We start from the raw sequence: 19,622 nt of genomic DNA on the forward strand, positions 1-19,622 counted from the left end.
ACTGGATAGAAGCATGTCTCCTCAATATAAAACAGTGCAGGTTTCTGTTAGCTGTGAAAAAAAAGTTTCCAGCTCACCGCTTCTGCTTCTTGGTAATGCCTGGAGCACAGACCCGCAGTGTCAGGCCGTGGGAAATCCAAATGAAGAAGATCCAGCTCAACAGAGTAGTGAAAAGCAGAGTTTTTTATTCGCTACATACACATTCCATACAGAGGATAAAACATCAGCACAACGCCTTACACATGGTCAGATCGACGCGTTTCTGGAGACCAAGCTCCCTTTATTAAGAACGGAGCCGCTGGCAAGGCGCTGCAATAACGCTGGCGCAATGCAGACGCTAAGCTGCTGTGCAAGATGGAGCTAAGGCGCGCTGACGCTAGCGCTGCTACTGGCTGAACCCAAACACTCACACAATCGTATTATCAGAGGGAAGGGGTTTCTTAATAAGTCAGTCACCAGTCCAAGCATCCATCACCATACATACAGCAGCAAGTTTGAAAAATACTAGCACATGGCGGAACAGCCATGCTCGCTTTTTATACCAAACGGGACCTTCCGGAAATCTCCAAGGCTCCAGTAGGAGCCAATAGGATTCGACACAGGACCTGAGCACCTGACTCCCGAACTCCAATGGGAGTTCGTCCCATGAGCATGCTCAGTTGAGGGAACAAAGGACTTGGCCTCTGGAGAGAGTTGCTGCAAGGCACTCTCCACTGCAATCTCCTCTGCAGCAGGAGACTGCAGAATGCAAGGGTCTAGATTTCATCATAAGATAGGAAGAAATCTGACTCCTAACAGGCATATCTTCGTTCTGTTGCTTTGCAGCATCCAAACACGTCTGGTTTGGGGCCTGCAACTCCCAGACAACCTGGCCCAAGTTCGCTTTGCCTGACCCATTCTCTGGGGGGGGGTGACAAGTTTGGCCTGTAAGCTTTACTTTAAATTGCATTGTCATTCCTCTGGAACTGAGGAGCAACAGGTGGGGATCATAATTTTGCTCCTTCAGGGTGACTCTCAATCCTAGGTATTTTCTCTTACGGGCAACTCTGTCACTACAGATGGTTGAGGAATTTTTTCAGGTGCTGGGTCGCCTATACAATCTGAGTTTCGGAGGTGGTACATGTCACGTCCGCCATGTCTGCCATGTCTGTTTGTCTCAAGAACTCCTGGAGCGATGTGCATGCGCATGTTTTGTCTGCTGTCCTGCATGTTCGCTAGAGCTGTGTGCAGACTCACCTCATGTCTGAGCTGCAGGATCCCTGCGTTTCTGCTCTGCCTTCTGTGATCTTCTCGTCATGTCTGGAGTCCTTGATCATGTGATGTTTCTTAAGATCCTGCACTGTCTGGTTCTGCAATCATCTCGTCATGTCTAGAATCCCGGATCATGTGTTCTTCCTAGGATCCTGCACTGGTTGGTTCGGTGATCATCTCGTCATGTCTGAAACCCTGATCATGTGACGTTTCCTAAGATCCTGCACTGTCTGGTTCTGCTATCATCTCGTCATGTCTAGAATCCCGGAAGTTCTCCCCTGGTCCTGACCTGGAGGAGGAGGTGCTATGCCCTATATCAGGCCGCCTCTTCCTATGCTCAGGGCCTGATTATTGTGTTGCTTCCCTGCAAGGCTCTGGGTCTGTGGGGTTGCTCCCTCTATTCTGTGCCCTTGCACTTTGCTCTGTAGTGCGTCTCTGCACACGCTCCGTGCTCGTATTCCGCCTCTTGTCTTGTGCCATGTCTTGTGTTGTCTCTCATGCCATGTTTGTCTTTGCCTTGCTTTGCCTTGTAGTCCTTCTGCTGTTCTTTGTCTTAGTCTGTTTTGCTATGTCTCGCCTTAGCTATGCTTTGACTTGTAGTCCTCCCTGTGTTCTCTGCCTTGCTATTCCTTGCTTTGTGTTCCTCCCTATGGTCTCAGTCTTTGCTTGCTCTGCCTCGCTCTCTCCTATGGTGCTCTGTAGTGCTCCCTGGCACACGCACCATTTCTCCTCTCCGTAGTGCTCGTTTCTTTGTCTAGTCCCAAGGTCTTCCCTTGGCCCGGCTCTGGGCTTCTGCCTACGCTCCGCTGCTAGACTCTGTCCTCTCTCTGACCTGGCTCTGTTTCTGCCTGTATTCCTTGCCTTGTTCCCTGCCTTGTCCTTGCATTGAACCCCGGCGTGGGTTCCCCTTGGCCGTCTCCTGTGCCGTGGTAAGTGCCACGTGTTTGTGTACAGCCGTGTGTACTGGCCAGTGTGGCGTGCCCCCTGCGTGGCTCCTAGCATGCAGCCCTTCCTTGTGCCCTGGCGTGGCTCCTAGCACGCACCCTGCCTTGAACCCTGGCGTGGCTCCTAGCACGCACCCTGCCCTGAACCTGGCGTGGCTCCTAGCACGAAGGTTCCTTTGCCCCCTCCTGTGCCTTAGTCGTGCCTCGTGCTGGCGTTACAGCCGTGTGCATTGGCCAGTGAGGTGTGCGTCCCTGCGTGGCTCCTAGCACGCAGCCCTTCCTTGTGCCCTGGCGTGGCTCCTAGCACGCACCCTGCTCTGAGCCTTGGCGTGTCTCTACACGCACTCTGTCTTGTGCCTTGGCGTGTCTCTACACGCACTCTGTCTTGTGCCTTGGCGTGTCTCTACACGCACTCTGTCTTGTGCCTTGGCGTGTCTCTACACGCACTCTGTCTTATACCTTGTACCTTGGCGTGTCTCTACACGCACTGTCTTATTCTATGCTTTGGCGTGGCTACACACGCACCCTGTCTCGTTTGCGAACCTTGGCGTGTCCCCTACACACGCACCTCGCTTTGAACCCTGGCGTGTCCCCTACACACGCACCTTGCCTTGCACCTAGTCTTGAACCCTGGCGTGTCCCCTACACACGCACCTAGCCTTGGACCCTGGCGTGTCCCCTACACACGCACCTAGCCTTGGACCTTGGCGTGTTCCCTAAACACGCACCCTGCTTGGATATCTGTCGTGCCTCCTTGCCTGAACCCTGGTTTGCCTGCCGGATGCCCGGAACCTGCCGACCATTGCCAGAGGTCCGGAACCAGATGACTACGGCCTGATGTCCGGAGCTGACGTCCGCAGCCTGATCCCTGGACCCTGTCGGTTTGCCAGCAGTCCGGAGTCCGATGCCATCTTGCCATTACCTGTGCCTAGGCGTTCCATCTGGCACGTACCATGTTATGGACCTTGGCGTGCCCACGCGCGCACCTTGCACGTTTTGCTTGTGTTCTCTGTATGTGATCTTGTGTTATTCTAATGAAGATACCTTGCACCTACGTCTAGTCTCGTCTTGCTTCCTGCTTGTCGTCAGACACTCGTCTAGTGTCCCCTGAGCCGGCCGTCTGGTCCCAGCAGTCGTGGTGGCTCACCCCCTTGGTCTTGCCCCTGACACTCCCTGTATAGGGGGTGGATTCTCACAAGGTCAGCTCGCCCTCGGTGGGTGGGTGCCACGACCCAGAGGGTCCACTCAAAAAATGGGCTCAGCAGGAGCTGAGTCCGTCACAGTACACCAATACTAATTGGAATGGCCCCACACTCTGTAACCAGTTCTATCAAGGGTTATCTGTAAGGGTAAAGGATGCCTTTACCCTGCATGAGACTCCGGTCAACTGAGGAACCCATGCAGTTGGTTGTGGCAGCACGTTCTGTTTGTCTAATGTTAGTTCGACGTAAAGGGAAGTCTGTTGGATATAAAGTGTCATTTTGTGGGTGCTGGTCCTTCCATATACCCCAGTAAACAGTCGCTAACTAAGGAGCTTGCGATGCGGGGAGGTTAGCACCCTGGGTGTACTTATTCCCTCTGTTGGTAGATCTCAATTTTTTTCTATGGTCGAGATTCATCTTGGCAAATATAAGGTGGTCATTTCTGCCTTTCTTGACAGTGGGGTTTAATTTGAACGACGCTAGGTTCGTCCAGGCTCATGGCCTCAAATCACAAGTAATGTCTAGATCAATACCAATTATTGCTATTGACTCTGCATCCTTAAGCCATGGATATTTTACTCAGGCCGTTTGTGTGTTGCATCTACAGGTAGGAGCCATGCACTCTAAATTTATAGACTGTTATGTGCTAGAGCGCTTGCCCTCTCCTGCGGTTCTTGGACTACCTTGGCTTACGCTGTCCAACCCTGCGGTAGACTGGCAGACTTGGGAGCTAGTTAAATGGAGCGAATATTACCAAGAACACTGCTTGGGTACCCAGCTGGTCACTAACAGTATTGGACAGACCTCTGACGGGTATGACTAAGAAAGGGACGGACTCTTCCAAATGGTCCAGTCTGGACTCTGAGGCGTTTGATACCTTGAAAAGATGTTTTGCAACTGCACCAATCCTTATACAGCCTGATGTCACTCAGTCATTTATTGTAGAAGTTAATACGTCTGAAGTGGGGGTGAGGGCTGTATATATCGCAGGGTGCATATCCTAGTAAATGGTGTCTGAGTGCATACTTTTATAAGAAACTATCATCTTCTGAGGAAAACTATGACATTAGTAACAGGGAACTTTTGGCAATTAAGTGGGCTTTTCAAGAGTCGCATCATTTTCTGTATGGGACAGTTCATCCCGTCATGGTAATCACTGATCATAAAAATCTGTTATATTTAGAATCTGCTAAGTGTCTGAAGCCTATACAGGCAAGGTGGTCTTTATTCTTCACCAGATTCAACTTTCTGTGGCATATAGCCCAGGGAATAAGAATGTTAAGGCAGATGCCTTATCCCAATGTTTTCCTGGGGGTGGAGATAATGGCGAACCAGTTCCTATACTACAAAAAGGAGTCGTTATACGTTCTGACCTTGAGAAAGAGGTTGTAGAGGCACCCCTGCTGCCTGTTCTTTAGTTAAACTATTCGTACCGTGAATCTTCATCTAAAGGCCCCGTCACACACAGCGATCTCGCCAGCGAGATCGCTGTGTGTGACTGGGATCAGCGACCGGCCCCCCTGCTGGGTATCGCTGATCGTGCAGCATTTCGATTGCTGCTGGTTTCCAAGGTAAACGGCGGGTATCCAGGAGTCGCGCAACTCTTAGATACCCGATGTTTACCTTGGAAACCAGCGTGTACGCCGGTTTCCAAGGTAAACAGTGGGTATCCAGGATCCGCGGCTCCTGGATACCCGATGTTTACATTAGAAACCAGCGTCCAGCGTCGCTGATCTTGATCGCTGGGGCTGTCTAACGATGTCCCAGCGATCCCATCATGTCGGATCGTTGGTGGGATCGCTGGGACATTGTTATGTGTAACCGGGGCTTTAGTTATAAGTGAACATCATGATTTGGCCTTGGTTGGACACCCTGGTAGTAAAGCCACCACAGATCTCCTTACTCGGCGTTTTTGGTGGTCTGGGGTGCATCAGGATGTTCAGGATTATATAGCTGCCTGTAGTGTGTGTGTGCATTCTAAGACCCCTCATACTCGTCCATCTGGGTCTCTCCAACCTTTGGTGATTACCAGTAGACCTTCGGGCTCATTTATCGATAGATTTCATTACTGATTTACGCATAGTTATTTTGGTGGTAGTGGACAGGTTCAGCAAGATCTCCCATTTCATTGCTTTATCTGCTTTACCCAATCACAAGACCTTGGCACAAATTTTCAAATTTTCATTAAAGAAATCTTGAGCTTACATGGGATTCCTACCAATATTGTTTCTGACCGGGGGATGCAATTTATTTCCAAATTTTGAAAAGCGTTTTGCGCTCGCTTGGGGATCCATCTGTCGTTTTCCTCAGCCTTTCATCCACAGTCTAGTGGGCAAACTGAATGCGTTAACCAGAATCTTGAGACTTAGGTGTTTTATGTCTGAGAATCAGGAGGATTGGGTTACTTACGTACCTCTAGCTGAATTCGCTGTGAATAACAGTTGTCATGAGTCTACTGGTAAGTCACCATTGTTCGTGGCCTATGGATTTCATCCTCAGTTCAGCTCTTTTAATATGAATCATTTCTCAGGAATACCTGAAGAGGAATAGTTTTCATCATCACTTCCCTATCTGACTAACTATCAGGAAGTGCCTGCTTTCACTAGCATTTGCCTCGCCCCACTGTGTGCTAATCCCACACATTACCTGTATCTTATGCTATACCAGTATTTACTAAACCTATTGTCCTCATCTTATACCTTAGGCCCTAATCTATATTTTGCTCTATGCTGTACACTACCAACATCATACTTTATACTTCATAATACCATATTAACAATAGTTATACTACACCATATCATATTGCACACTAGATGTATAGAAACACATGACCACAGCTGGCATCAGCACCCGGGCAAGTGCCAGGGCCCTGAGCAGGCGAGGAGGCCCACTCTCTGTCTGGGACACAGGCGCGCTATGGGAGCCTGATGCCAGTGCCGGCACCTGGGAGTGCCCCCCCTTGCTCCGGGCCCCAGTCCTTACAATATTCACCTCTTCCTATTCCTGCCTTTCAGCGTCTTCCGTCCTCTGACTGTGACGTTCAGGTCAGTACTGTGCGCCCCCTGCCTGATACTCTGCGCCCTCTGCCAGTCACAGCAGAGAGCTGGAAGATGCCGAGGAGTCCGAAGCGGAGCAGAGCGGCGGCCAGCGACAAGAGATGAGTATTTCATTTTTTTAAAAATGTTTGGAGCAATCTATGGGGCCAATTACATATGGAGTATCTTATGAGGCCAATTGTATATGGAGCATCTTATGGGGTCAATTATATACGGAGTATCTTATGGGGCCAATTATATATGGAGCATTATATGGGGCCCATTCTGTTTGGAGCAATACATGGGGCCCATCATATACTATATGGAGCATTATATGAGGATCATTGTACTGTATGGAGCACTTTGTTGTGCCTATAATACTGTATGGAGCAATATATGGGGCTCATTATTCTGTATGGCGCACTATGTGGTGCTAATAATAATAATAATAATAATAAATTTTATTTCTATAGCGCCGACATATTCCGCAGCACTTTACATTTCAGAGGGGATTTGTACAGACAATAGACATTACAGCATAACAATAATCACATAGATTATAACAAATACCAAGAGGAATGAGGGCCCTGCTCCCAAACTTACAGTCTATGAGGAAAGAGGCACACAAAAGGTGGGTGGTAACAGTTGCCCTGATTGTATGGACCAGCCATAATGTTAAGTGTGTAACAGTACAGACACAGAGGGCTAGTGGATGCATAAAGCATGTGGGAACATGATGCGGGGAACCTGGTTATGGTAAAACTTTTGGCTGTGCCACACAGGGATAGATTAGGTTAATGTGTTGAGGCGATAGGCCAGTCTGAATAAATGCGTTTTCAGGGCACGCTTAAAATTGTGAGGATTGGGGACTAATCGTATTGACCTGGGAAGAGCATTCCAAAGAATTGGCTCAGCACATGTAAAGTCTTGGAGACGGGAGTGGGAGGTTCTGATTATTGAGGATGCTAACCTCAGGTCATCAGCAGAACGGAGGGCACGGATAGGGTGGTATACTGAAACAAGGGAGGAGATGTAGGGTGGTGCTGAGCCATGGAGGGCTTTGTGGGTGAGGGTAATAAGTTTATACTGAATTCTGGAGTGGATGGGTAATGACTGGCACAAGGTAGAGGCATCGGTGTAATGATTGGTGAGGAATATGATCCTGGCTGCAGCATTCAAGACAGATTGGAGAGGGGAGAGTTTGGTAAGAGGGAGACCGATTAGAAGAGAGTTACAATAGTCGAGACGAGAATGAATAAGATAAACTGTAAGAGATTTTGCAAAGTCAAAAGTAAGAAAATGTCGAATTCTAGAAATGTTTTTGAGGTGCAGATGACAAGAACGAGCCAGTGATCGAATGTGGGGGGCAAAGGAAAGCTCGGAGTCAAGTATGACCCCAAGACAGCAGGCATGTTGCTGGGGAGTAATAGTGGAACCACACACAGAAATGGCAATGTCGGGTATAGGTACGTTAGTAGAGGGAGGAAACACAAGGAGTTCAGTCTTTGACAGGTTCGGTTTCAGATATAGTGAGGACATGATGTTAGACACAGCGTTTAGACAGTTGCCGGTGTTTTCTAGAAAGGCTGACCAATAGGGGCAGTGTACAAGGAGAAGAGGAGGGGGCCTAGAACCGATCCTTGAGGAAACCCAACAGTAAGGTGAAGGTGAGAGTAGGAGGAACCGGCAAAAGATACGGTAAAGGAGCGGTCAGAGAGATAGGAGGAGAACCAGGTTTCCTTGAGGCCAATGGAACGGATCATAGTGAGGAGGAGCTGATGATCCACAGTGTCGAATGCTGCAGAGAGATCCAAGAGAATTAGCATGGAGTAATGACCATTTGATTTAGCTGTTAGTAGATCATTAGAGACTTTAGTGAGCACTATGTAATGCCCATAATACTGTGTGGAGTAATATATGAAGCTATTTCTGTATGGAGCACTATGTGGTGTCCATAATACTGTATAGATCAATATATGGAGCTTAAAATTCTTTAAGGATCACTATGTGGTGCCCATAATACTGTATGGAGGACTATACTGTCCGTTTTCTGAGCTATTAAAATCACTCATGCAACGTAAGAAGTAAGTGAAATCTTTGGCATTGTACTATACCTATATATCTCTGCCGTATCTGTGCATCATGAATTCGGTTAAAGGGGCCCACTGAGACTCCTTCGCCCGGGCCCACTGAGACTCTTTCGCCCAGGGCCCACGAAAACCTGGAGCCAGCCCTGCACATGAGACTATTCACATTATTATTGTTATCTTTAGGGACAGGAACCCTTACATATAGATACCAAAGGTATGTTTACATTTTAATATATGTTGAAGAGAATGCTTGAAGGACACATAGCCATGAGTCAGGCATTGAAAATAAATTTGAAAAATATGAGATTCTCACTCTTTTGTGTCAAAAATCCAATTATCTATATAAGGTTGCGTTCTTGTGTCCAGTGATCATTTGTTTGAAACGGATTCATCAGTTTTCTTAGGCTAGTTTCACATTAGCGGTTGAATCCGCAGTGTATCTTACGCGAGCTAAAATGCAGTCAAAATCGCATGCAAACGCGTACATACGCAGTGGTTTTTCGATGCATCAGCTTGCGCATGCTGTAAAAAAAACGCAGCGCTTGCATGCTTTTTTATGTGTTTTACATGCATTTCCGTTTTTTGTGCGCATGGTGGAAAATTTAACAGGAGAAAAATCTAGATAAACAGACACCACCAATGGGACAACAGTGAGCGTGTCTTATGTGATATCTATATAAAGACCCTTATACAGCTGAAATCTTTAGCTCCTGTATACTGTGTCACGATGAATCTTTGCATGGAGAGCTTTTATTTCAACCTGGATTTAAGTATCAAGCTATTTCTCGCCTATGCGTTTGCTTGTGAGCAACAAAGGAATAGAGAAAGATGGAGAAGACAGCGTCGGCGTTATTGGAGACACCCCATTATTAAGTCCGGGAGATCCGTGGAGCCTACCACACTCTATACAGCAAGCTCAATGCCAACCCGGAGAAATTTCCTGAATATACCAGGATGTCCCAAGAGACCTTCCGGTATTGGCTTGGTCGTGTCCAAGGAGCCATCCGGAGACAGGACACCCAGCTCCGTAGAGCAATTCCTACAGAGGAACGTCTCCTGGTCACATTAAGGTACGTAATAATTCTAAATAAACACCTGTCATACTTATTATTATTCTTCTTTGTATTAATTATTTTCAACTTTATCTGTTTAGCTTCTTAATTTTTTTCTTTCTCTGTTTTTCAGATTCATAGCTCCATTTTCAGTACTGGCTAGGAATTTCCACCCTCTCTGGAATTGTTGCGGACACCTGCCGGGCTTTGTGGAACATTCTCCGGGATGAATTTATCCCCCTACCCACCGCGGAAATGTAGATGGAAATTTCAGACAAATTCTGGCGAGTGTGTAATTTCCCCAATTGTTTGGGAGCAGTGGATGGAAAGCACATACGGATTACCAAACCCGCCAGAACTGGATTGGAGTACTTTAACTATAAAAAATATTTTTCTGTAGTGCTCATGGCCATAGCAGATGTGGACTGTCACTTTCTCACCGTGGACATTGGAGCTTTTTGGCCGTGGCAATGACTGTCAGACTTTTAAAAACTCTGATATGGGCAGGCGCTTGTATGGCAAAAATTTTAATTTACCCCTGCCACGACCTCTCCCCAACACTCAAGGCCCACCGATGCCATTTGTTATGGTTGGGGATGAGACCTTTCAGATGTGTGAAAACCTACTGAAGCCATATTCCAGTCGGGACTTGAACCACAGTAAAAGGATTTTCAAGGGTCCCCAGATTTTGCGAGTCCCTAACACTAAATCTGAACAGCTAAGATAAGAAAAAATTCAAATTTGGCCAAAATAGTAACTAATACCCCTTTTTTTTTATCTTTTTGCACTCTTTATCATTTTTGCAGGATGCAGCCTCTTTATGTTGGCTTGGTTTTTCTGTGTGATGCATGTATATAGTGCTGAGCAGCCCACCTGCTAATACTATGGGCGTGATCAATAGGCTGTTCAGACACTTTGCACCACACTGATCTGTGTGACTGAGGTCCTATGCAAGCCTTATCTGTGTGCATTTTTCCCACTAGGCAGCCAGCTTCTTTTTTTTTTTTCCCTTGGTTATGTGGCTGTCTTCATCAGTGGGTTGCACCTGTGCTGCCCTAAGCCTTTATCAATGGAGGTCTGCTGCATCCTGCTAGTGCATAAGTCGGGGTTTGGCGAGTCAACCTTTCATATGTAAGTTTTTTTAATTTTTTCCTATGTTATGACAATAAGATATGAAATTTATTTCCGATTTTTCCAGCAGCTCTTGATATCTGGTTTTCCGAAGGAAGGAGACTGGTGGGAGGGAGCCGGAGGGGTTTAGGCAGAATATAAAACACTTACTGGAATCACAGAAAGTGTTTCATAAAAATCCTTTACACTAACAGTTTTGCTTGCATACATTGAATTGCAGGTGATGCGGTTATTATTTTCTTTGTTACAGTGCAAAGGTACGTTTCCAATAAACATTTTCAGCGGCACAGTTGGTACACTGCAAAACAAGTCTGAGACCTTCATCCTTTCTAAAAGCGCCACTTTAAGCTATGCTTTTCATAGTGACCACGATCATTAAGCCCACTTCTCGGGAACTATATAACGATGCGCCTGTGGCTGCCACCTTACCTAGCATGTCCTAACCTTGACAATTCTATGTCTCTTGGACCCACTTCCAAGACCTGGCTGACAATTTTCAGTTCCCTTGAGACCCTTGGGGACTCTGATAAAGATCCTGGCTGTATGTGTTCCCCGACTTGCCTGCTAAACAGAATTCTGTTGCCATCGATGTGGATTTTCCTTAATGACTTTCTCTCTGGTTTCTACTGTCTTCGCCACACCACACACACCCAGTGATGATCACCTATTTTCTGAGGGTGTTCTTCTTTCTTGCTACTCCTTAACTGAACTAAACTCAGATACCCAATCCTCCTCCCCAACTATGGGCTGGCCCAAAAGTTAACCCTGTCACCTCAGACTACCAGGAACTGCAGCCCATAGGATAATAAAATAAAACACAATGCATATAAAACATCAGGAGTTATCAGAGAGGTGGAACGCCATCATCTCCACCCTCAGACATTCTCCAGACGGACAGCGCATTGACAAAACTTATAAATACGTTTTGCCTGAACATACCATTATATGTAGATTTTTCTACAGAATCAACATCAAATCTGCAAATCACGTGAAGTCATTATCCCCCTCTACTCCTCTTTGATCAGACCTCATCTGGAATACTGTGTCCAGTTTTGGGCACCACATTTTAAAAAAGACATCAACAAACTGGAGCAAGTTCAGAGAAGGGCGACCAGAATGGTGACCGGTCTGCAAACCATATCCTATGAGGAACGGTTACAGGATTTGGGAATGTTTAGCTTGCAAATAAAAAAAAGACTTTGAGGAGACTTAATAGCTGTCTACAAATATCTCAAGGACTATCGCATTGTAGAACGATCATCTTTATTCTCATTTGCACAAGGAAAGACTAGAAGCAATGAGATGAAACTTAATGGGAGGAGACACAGATTAGATATTAGAAAAAACTTTTTGACAGTGAGGGTGATCAATGAGTGGAACAGGCTGCCACGAGAAGTGGTGAGTTCTCCTTCAATGTGGACAGACATCTGTCTGGGGTAATTTAGTGAATCCTGTTTTGAGCAGGGGGTTGGACCAGATGACCCCGGAGGTCCCTTCCAACTCTACCATTCTATGATTCTGTGCACTGGAAGTTTCTATATTTTATCTTCAGTGACTATTAGTGTGGATCCACAAAGGTGTTTTGCCAACATCTTTAGGCCACATGCACACATTGAGTGTTTGGTGAGTTTTTTACCTTATTATTTGTAAGCCAAAACCAGGAGTGGAACAGTCAGGAAAAGTATAATAGAAACATGTGCACCACTTTTGCACTTTTCACCCACTGCCAGTTTCTTCCTTACAAATATTGAAGTAAAATACTCAATAAATACTCAACATGTGCACAAGGCCTTATAGTCAGTAAGGCTGGTTTCACACATCTGTGAAACATGGACCATTCTCACCCCAACCTCAGAAAACTGTTTATAGTTATCTCAGGTCTGGAAATCCGGCATTCAGTCTGGCTCTTCCGAACCAAGCATGGGTCAATGTATATAGACCATGTGAAACAGGCCTTATTTTTAACCAATTAATTGTTTCTGGCAATCTCCTGTGAAATGTAAAGGGATTTCTTCTAGTGAGGTCTTATTCAAATGTCTCCGTTTCATATACATTCTGTGTCCATGTTTTTCAAGGATATACTACATAGCCATGTATATGTCTATGGACATGTTCACCTGTCTGTTTGTTGTTGTTTTTTGGACAGATTTTTTGCAAAAAAAAATAAAATAAAAAAGAGATGTCAATTTTTCTTTAAATTATGGCTCAAGTGACTGGGTCCATGAAAAATGTAGATTGCACGCTGATGCCATATTTTGGTTGTCATCCAAGTGCTGTCTGTTTTTTTTACTGTTTAATGAATAGGAGCAGCTTTCAAAATATATATTTTTTTTTACATGTGCAAAAAACGGGTGCCACGCTGGCAATAATTGATATTAATCTAATCTAGCACACTGATAAAATGTGGTCATTTCATTCTCATACATCTATGATTAACACAGAATGACTTTTCATACTAAGTACCACGACTCTGTGCATCATGGCTGGGCCAATCATTTAATTACTCCTACAAACCTGCTTGTTTCTCATAGTTTCCACCCTCCCCTCTTCTTTGACAGTTCTGACTTCATAGAGCCAGACATCGGAGGAGATAGCAGGTGGGCAGTTGTTTTTAAATGTTTGGCCCCGCCATGGGTGCACCTTGCACCTGTACTTAGTTTGAACGGTCATTCTGTGCTGACAATTTCACGTGACATGACAAAAGAGGAATGTTCAGGTTTGTGCTTCCTTTGTACGTGCATTCTGTTATGTACGTGTTTTTTCAGACACTATTATTTGTTTTGTCTACAGTTAACCCATTTGTCAGTGGATGGGATAAAGAATGTTTTAGAAATCCTGATGACTGTCAACAGGAGACAAATATACGCTTGGAAAAGGTATGAATGATTTCCTTACTGCCAGCTTTGGTAGCCTATTAGGTCTAGTCACAAGCAGGGTCTAACAGGCCTCCTGTAAGTTTAGGTCTAATGCACTGCAGCACATGTGTATTGCAGTGTACTAGAACAGCGATCAAACCACTGAAAGTTCATGTCCTGTAGTGGGACTAAGTTACAAAAAAAACAAAAAATAATTAGTTCAAGGAAATTTTCCAAAATATAAAAAGCTAAAACAGAGTAACCTCCCCCCATAAAATAACAAAGATATCTCACTGCAAAAAATGCTGTTTAAAAAAAAAACAAAAGAAAGTACAAAAGTTTGGTATCACCACATCCAGAACGAATCATGCTATTAAACTGTCACATTATTTATACCGTATGGTGAACTCCTGAAAAAATAATGAAATAGCCAAAAATGTAGTTGCTGATACTAAAGAAATGGAATAAAAAGTGATTAAAAAAATTGGACACCTGAAAAAATGGTAACTGTAGTAGAGAAAATGTTCTTTACCCCAGGTGAAATTGAAAAAGTGAGGCTAAAGCAACATTTTAGTGAAAAAAAAAAAGTAATGGTATTAATTGCTGTAAAACACCTGAGGGGTTAAATAAACTTCCTGAATAGATTTTGAATACTTTGAGGGGAACAGATTTTAACATGGATATTGTTTGGGAATTTCCTGACCTATGAGCCACTCAAATTCACTTTAAAAGTGAACTAGTTACTAAAAAAATAGTATTTGTAAATTGAACAAAATTAAAATTTGCTTCTAATCTTTTAAGCCTTCCAACATCCTAATTACTGTATTTTTCAGATTGTAAGACGCCCTGGACCATAAGGTGCACCTAGGTTTGCAGGAAATTAGAAAAAAAATTGAAGCAAAAAATGTGGTCAGTTGTGTACTAGTATCCCCTATTCTATTATACAGTATATATCTCCCCAGTCCTGGTATGCATGGCCTCCTCAACCCTATCGTGGTATGCATGGCCTCCTCATCCCTATCGTGGTATGCATGGCCTCCTCATCCCTATCGTGGTATACATGGCCTCCTCATCCCTATCGTGGTATGCATGGCCTCCTCATCCCTATCGTGGTATGCATGGCCTCCTCATCCCTATCGTGGTATGCATGGCCTCCTCATCCCTATCGTGGTATGCATGGCCTCCTCATCCCTATCGTGGTATGCATGGCCTCCTCATCCCTATCGTGGTATGCATGGCCTCCTCATCCCTATCGTGGTATGCATGGCCTCCTCATCCCTATCGTGGTATGCATGGCCTCCTCATCCCTATCGTGGTATGCATGGCCTCCTCATCCCTATCGTGGTATGCATGGCCTCCTCATCCCTATCGTGGTATGCATGGCCTCCTCATCCCTATCGTGGTATGCATGGCCTCCTCATCCCTATCGTGGTATGCATGGCCTCCTCATCCCTATCGTGGTATGCATGGCCTCCTCATCCCTATCGTGGTATGCATGGCCTCCTCATCCCTATCGTGGTATGCATGGCCTCCTCATCCCTATCGTGGTATGCATGGCCTCCTCATCCCTATCGTGGTATGCATGGCCTCCTCATCCCTATCGTGGTATGCATGGCCTCCTCATCCCTATTCTGGTAGGCATGGCCCCTTCATGTCTAGCCTGGTAGGCATAGACCCCTCATCGCTATCTTAGTATGCTGGGCCCACCATCTCCATCCTGGTATGCATGCCCCCATCCCCATCCTGGTATGAATGGCCCCCTTATCCCTATTATTCTGTTATGCAGACTCCCATCCCCTTCCTGGTATGCATGGCCCCTATAAGAAAAACATTAGAAAAAAACATAAACCATTCGATTTGCGTACCTTCCTGCGTTCCCTCGTAGCTTCCCGTTCCGATGCCAGTGGCTGATTTATGCTTCATAGCCTGAGATTTTTTTTAAGAGCTATGCACTTGCCTGGGTAGTCTGTTGATTGATACGTGAGGGTCCAAAGACACACCAAGATTCCCTCCAATCTGCAGGCCTGATAAATATGAAAAATCAAGATGAAAGTTTAGTTGCTCTTCAACTATTTTGTGGTGTAAATAAAGGCAAATCTTATCAAACTACTATAAATGTGCCAGGAGCATAAAGTACAATAGATTGCGAAAAAACAATCCCAGAATCACTGGGATAGGTAGAAGCATTCAAAAGTTATTACTACATAAAGTGACACATGTCAGAATTGTAAAGGGGCTTTGTCAGGAACATCAACCATTGGCAATAAAACAATAAAATGAACAGCATCACTATTAATAATATTACACTAGATTGAAATGGAATGAAAATGAACTACAAAAAACTGTGTTTTAGATTGTAATTTATTATTAAAGATTCGTTCAGACTAATGAACAATTTCTCCATGCGTCTGGTTTGGCACTCCGCCATTGGTGTCTGAGCGAGCAGATGACTAGGCTGGAGACCAATATACAGTCATGGCCAAAAGTATTGACACCCCTGCAATTCTGTCTAGAAGACAGACAAGACTAGACAAGAAGAAACTGAATATTATCTGACAGAATTGCAGGGGTGTCAATACTTTTGGCCATGACTGTAGTCACCTATTAAACTGCATGATGTTTGGGATATGAAACATTCTGTACTAATCTGACAGATGCTCTGCAGGTTTTTATGAATTTAACACATGGCAGCCAAAATAGCAAGGCAAAAACATTTCCGTTTGTAAATCTAAGGCCGGGGTCACACTGGCGAGGAATACGGCCGAGTGAGAGGCGCTAAAAGCACGCATTAGACACGGACAAATTATTCTCTATGAGTTTGCTCCCATCAGCCGTATATTTCTCATCCGTATTCTAGGCTCCGTGCCAATCGTAGCATGCTGCGATTGTCAGCGTACTACGGCCGTAGTACGCCAATGCAAGTCTATGGGTGCGCAAAAAATACGCATTACACATGTACCACACATGTGACTTGCGAGAAATACGCACCCGGTGTCTTTTAGCAAAGCCGGCAATTCAGTGCGCTATACAGTAAACTCACACTGACAGGTTTAATAAAGAAACGAAAGAATAGATATAGACACATAGAATGTATATATATATATATATATATATATATGTATTCTATGTGTCTATATCTATTCTTTGGTTTCTGTTAGAAACCCTGTCATAGGGCTCCATCATATGTCCATTTTGCAAGCCTGCGAAAAAAACTCGCCATACGGATGCCATACGGATTACTGACATGCGCAAAATACGCGACCGCACCTTGATCACGGATGACATACGGAGCACTGTTTAGGGGCTATTCATCCGTATTATGCATGTAAAATACTGACCGTATTTTGCGTCGGTTAGTGTGACCCCGGCCTAATATATAAAGCTCAAAGTGCGTATGTGTGTATGTCCGGGATAGGCATCCGCACTGTCGCAGCTACAGCCACAAAATTTGGCACAGTCACACGTCTGGACCCCGATAGCGTCCTAAGCTATGTTGTGAGGTGAAATTTTAACCCTGCGCGTTCCAATTCACCAAACAATTTTGCCCCTATCTACATACTGGGGAAACAGTGTGTGCGTATCAAGCCCCTCCCCTCATTATGATTTCACAATGGTTGCCATGGCGACGCTGATGTCATCATAGGTTGCAAGCCCTGCCGCCGCTCATTATGATGTCATAATGGTTGACTATGGGATGGAGGATGTGTGATGGGTATATGGGCACTGGACTATGGGATGGAGGATATGTATGACGGGTATATGGGCACTGGACTATGGGATGGAGGATATGTATGACGGGGATATGGGCACGGGACTATGGGATAGTGGATATGTATGATGGGTATATGGGTACGGGACTATGGGATGGAGGATATGTATGATGGATATATGGGCATGGGACTATGAGATGAAGGATGTATGATGGGTATATGTACACTCGACTATGGGATGGAGGATATGCATGACGGGTATATGGGCACGGGACTATGGGATGGAGGATATGTATGGGTATATGGGCATGGGACTGGGATGGAGGATATGTATGATGGATATATGGGCATGGGACTATGAGATGAAGGATGTATGATGGGTATATGTACACTCGACTATGGGATGGCGGATATGTATGATGGGTATATGGGCACGGGACTATGGGATGGAGGATATGTATGATGGGTATATAGGCACGGGACTATGGGATGGAGGATAATTATAATTTGCTATAACTAACCACAGTTAGTTACTATGCCCGGGCAGCTAGTATTTCATAAAATGAATAGCGAAGTAATATCTGCTGCCTGGAAATGTATTGAAAAAGGACCATAGAGGTAACTCCATTTGTAGAGACATCAGCGTATACAGGGCTTCTTTCTGCAGAATATTAATAGGTAAATAGTAGAAACACTAAGTCACGATTGAAAACTTTTTGTTTATGTAATAAAACACTCAAAGTGGACAGGACGGAGTATATGAAATCACATTTCTTGGAAGTGTTTGAGTGCTCAGTACACGATCCCTGAAGTAACACAACGGGTGGAAATACAGGTTGCTGTTCATCAATGTACACTATGGCCCCAATTTATCAAGACTGATGTTGTTCACACCAGTCTTGAGGAGGGATGGAGAGGTGGAGTCAGTACTGCGTGATTCATTGACAGTTGCATGTCTCTTAATTAATGATGTGGGAGTATACTCGTTACGCAAGATTTCCCGAGTATGCTCGGGTGATCTCCGAGTATTTGGATGTGCTCGGAGATTGAGTTTTTGATGCTGCAGCTGCATGATTTGTGGCTGCTAGACAGTCTGAATACATGTGGGGATTTCCTAATAAACAGGCAATCCCCACATGAATTCAGGCTGTCTAGCAGCCGCAAATCATGCAGCTACAGCAACAGAAACTAAATCTCCGAGCACATCCAAATACTCGGAGATCACCGAGCATGCTCCAGAAATCTCGAGTAACGAGTATACTCGCTCATCACTACTCTTAATGAATCAGGCATGTCTCATAAGTAAAATGTGAATTGCCACAAATCTTATTCGTGTCAGTGACTGGAGTAACATTTGTGGCGTAAGGCACTCCACAGCTCGTCATTAATTAGGCCAGCTGGCATAAACCTGCTCTAGCTATGCCTATTTTGGTAGAGCTGGCTGAAACCTCGAATTGCGCAAACATTTTTCATTTTTAAAGTGTTTTACATCAGATTTCTGGAGTAAGCACTTTGATTAATTAGGGTCTATGAGTGTTTCAGCAGACAGAAACCCACATAAGTCAGATGCTGCCTAGTCAACAACATATGACATATTAAAAGGAATCTATCAACAGAGAATGACTGTTCAAAGTACAGGCGCAACATTTAAGTGCACCCTCCCAATGACTTGTTTTCCTTCTATCTCCACAATTCTCTGGCTTTATAAAGCCAGAGATCTCAATCAAAGAAGGGGAGTAATAGAGAGGGAACACAAGCATTTGGGAAGGTGCATTTAAATATTTGGTCACATGAGCGGTGCATCAAGCGCCTATTCTTAATTTGAACAGTCATTCTGTTCTGACAGACTCCCTTTAAAGAGTTTCCACTATATTGATATGTATTTCTAAAGGCATTTGTAGGTTTCCAGAATTTTATTTTATTGGTTAAATAACACACCTCAGCTGAAAACCGTATTGGTGCAGTCTCTCATGAAATAATAACTTTGGCAAAGCCCAATACAGAAGTGTAAAAGACTCCTATCAATTAATTGCAATGAAGATCAGAGTTTCTCTTTAACCAGCACATGTCAAGTGTGCAAAACTTAAAGGGGTTGTTACATTTGGACTATCATTTTTTGTTTCCAAAGTCCCTCAAAGATAATGCAGGGTGTCCATTTGCTGGGGTCCCAAGGAGCTGTAAGCTGTTTAGTTCCGTTGATGTACTACCACAAAGCAAATAAAGTATTATATTGTTCTGATTAACCCCTTCCCGACCCATGACACCTACGTAGGCGTCATGAAATGCTGTGCCAATATGACCCATGATGCTTGCGTAGGTGTCATGATATAAATCGCCCTCCTGCGGGTCGGG

At 44.7% G+C, this 19,622-nt stretch overlaps 1 protein-coding gene across 1 annotated transcript in view; it reads left to right on the forward strand.

Moving 5' to 3' along the window:
• The window catches only part of ZPBP2 (zona pellucida binding protein 2), a 202,157-nt gene that overhangs the window by 136,777 nt on the left and 45,758 nt on the right, over positions 1-19,622 (forward strand). Inside the window, exons 5-7 of the mRNA XM_073572279.1 lie at positions 10,956-10,962; positions 13,264-13,421; positions 13,496-13,581. Coding sequence (XP_073428380.1) covers positions 10,956-10,962; positions 13,264-13,421; positions 13,496-13,581 — 251 coding nt within the window. The remainder of the gene's footprint in view (positions 1-10,955; positions 10,963-13,263; positions 13,422-13,495; positions 13,582-19,622) is intronic.

This window comes from Dendrobates tinctorius, unplaced genomic scaffold (assembly GCF_039654945.1).
Source record: "Dendrobates tinctorius isolate UK_male_01 unplaced genomic scaffold, ASM3965494v1 ptg000032l, whole genome shotgun sequence".
Classification (NCBI taxonomy): Eukaryota; Metazoa; Chordata; class Amphibia; order Anura; family Dendrobatidae; genus Dendrobates; species Dendrobates tinctorius.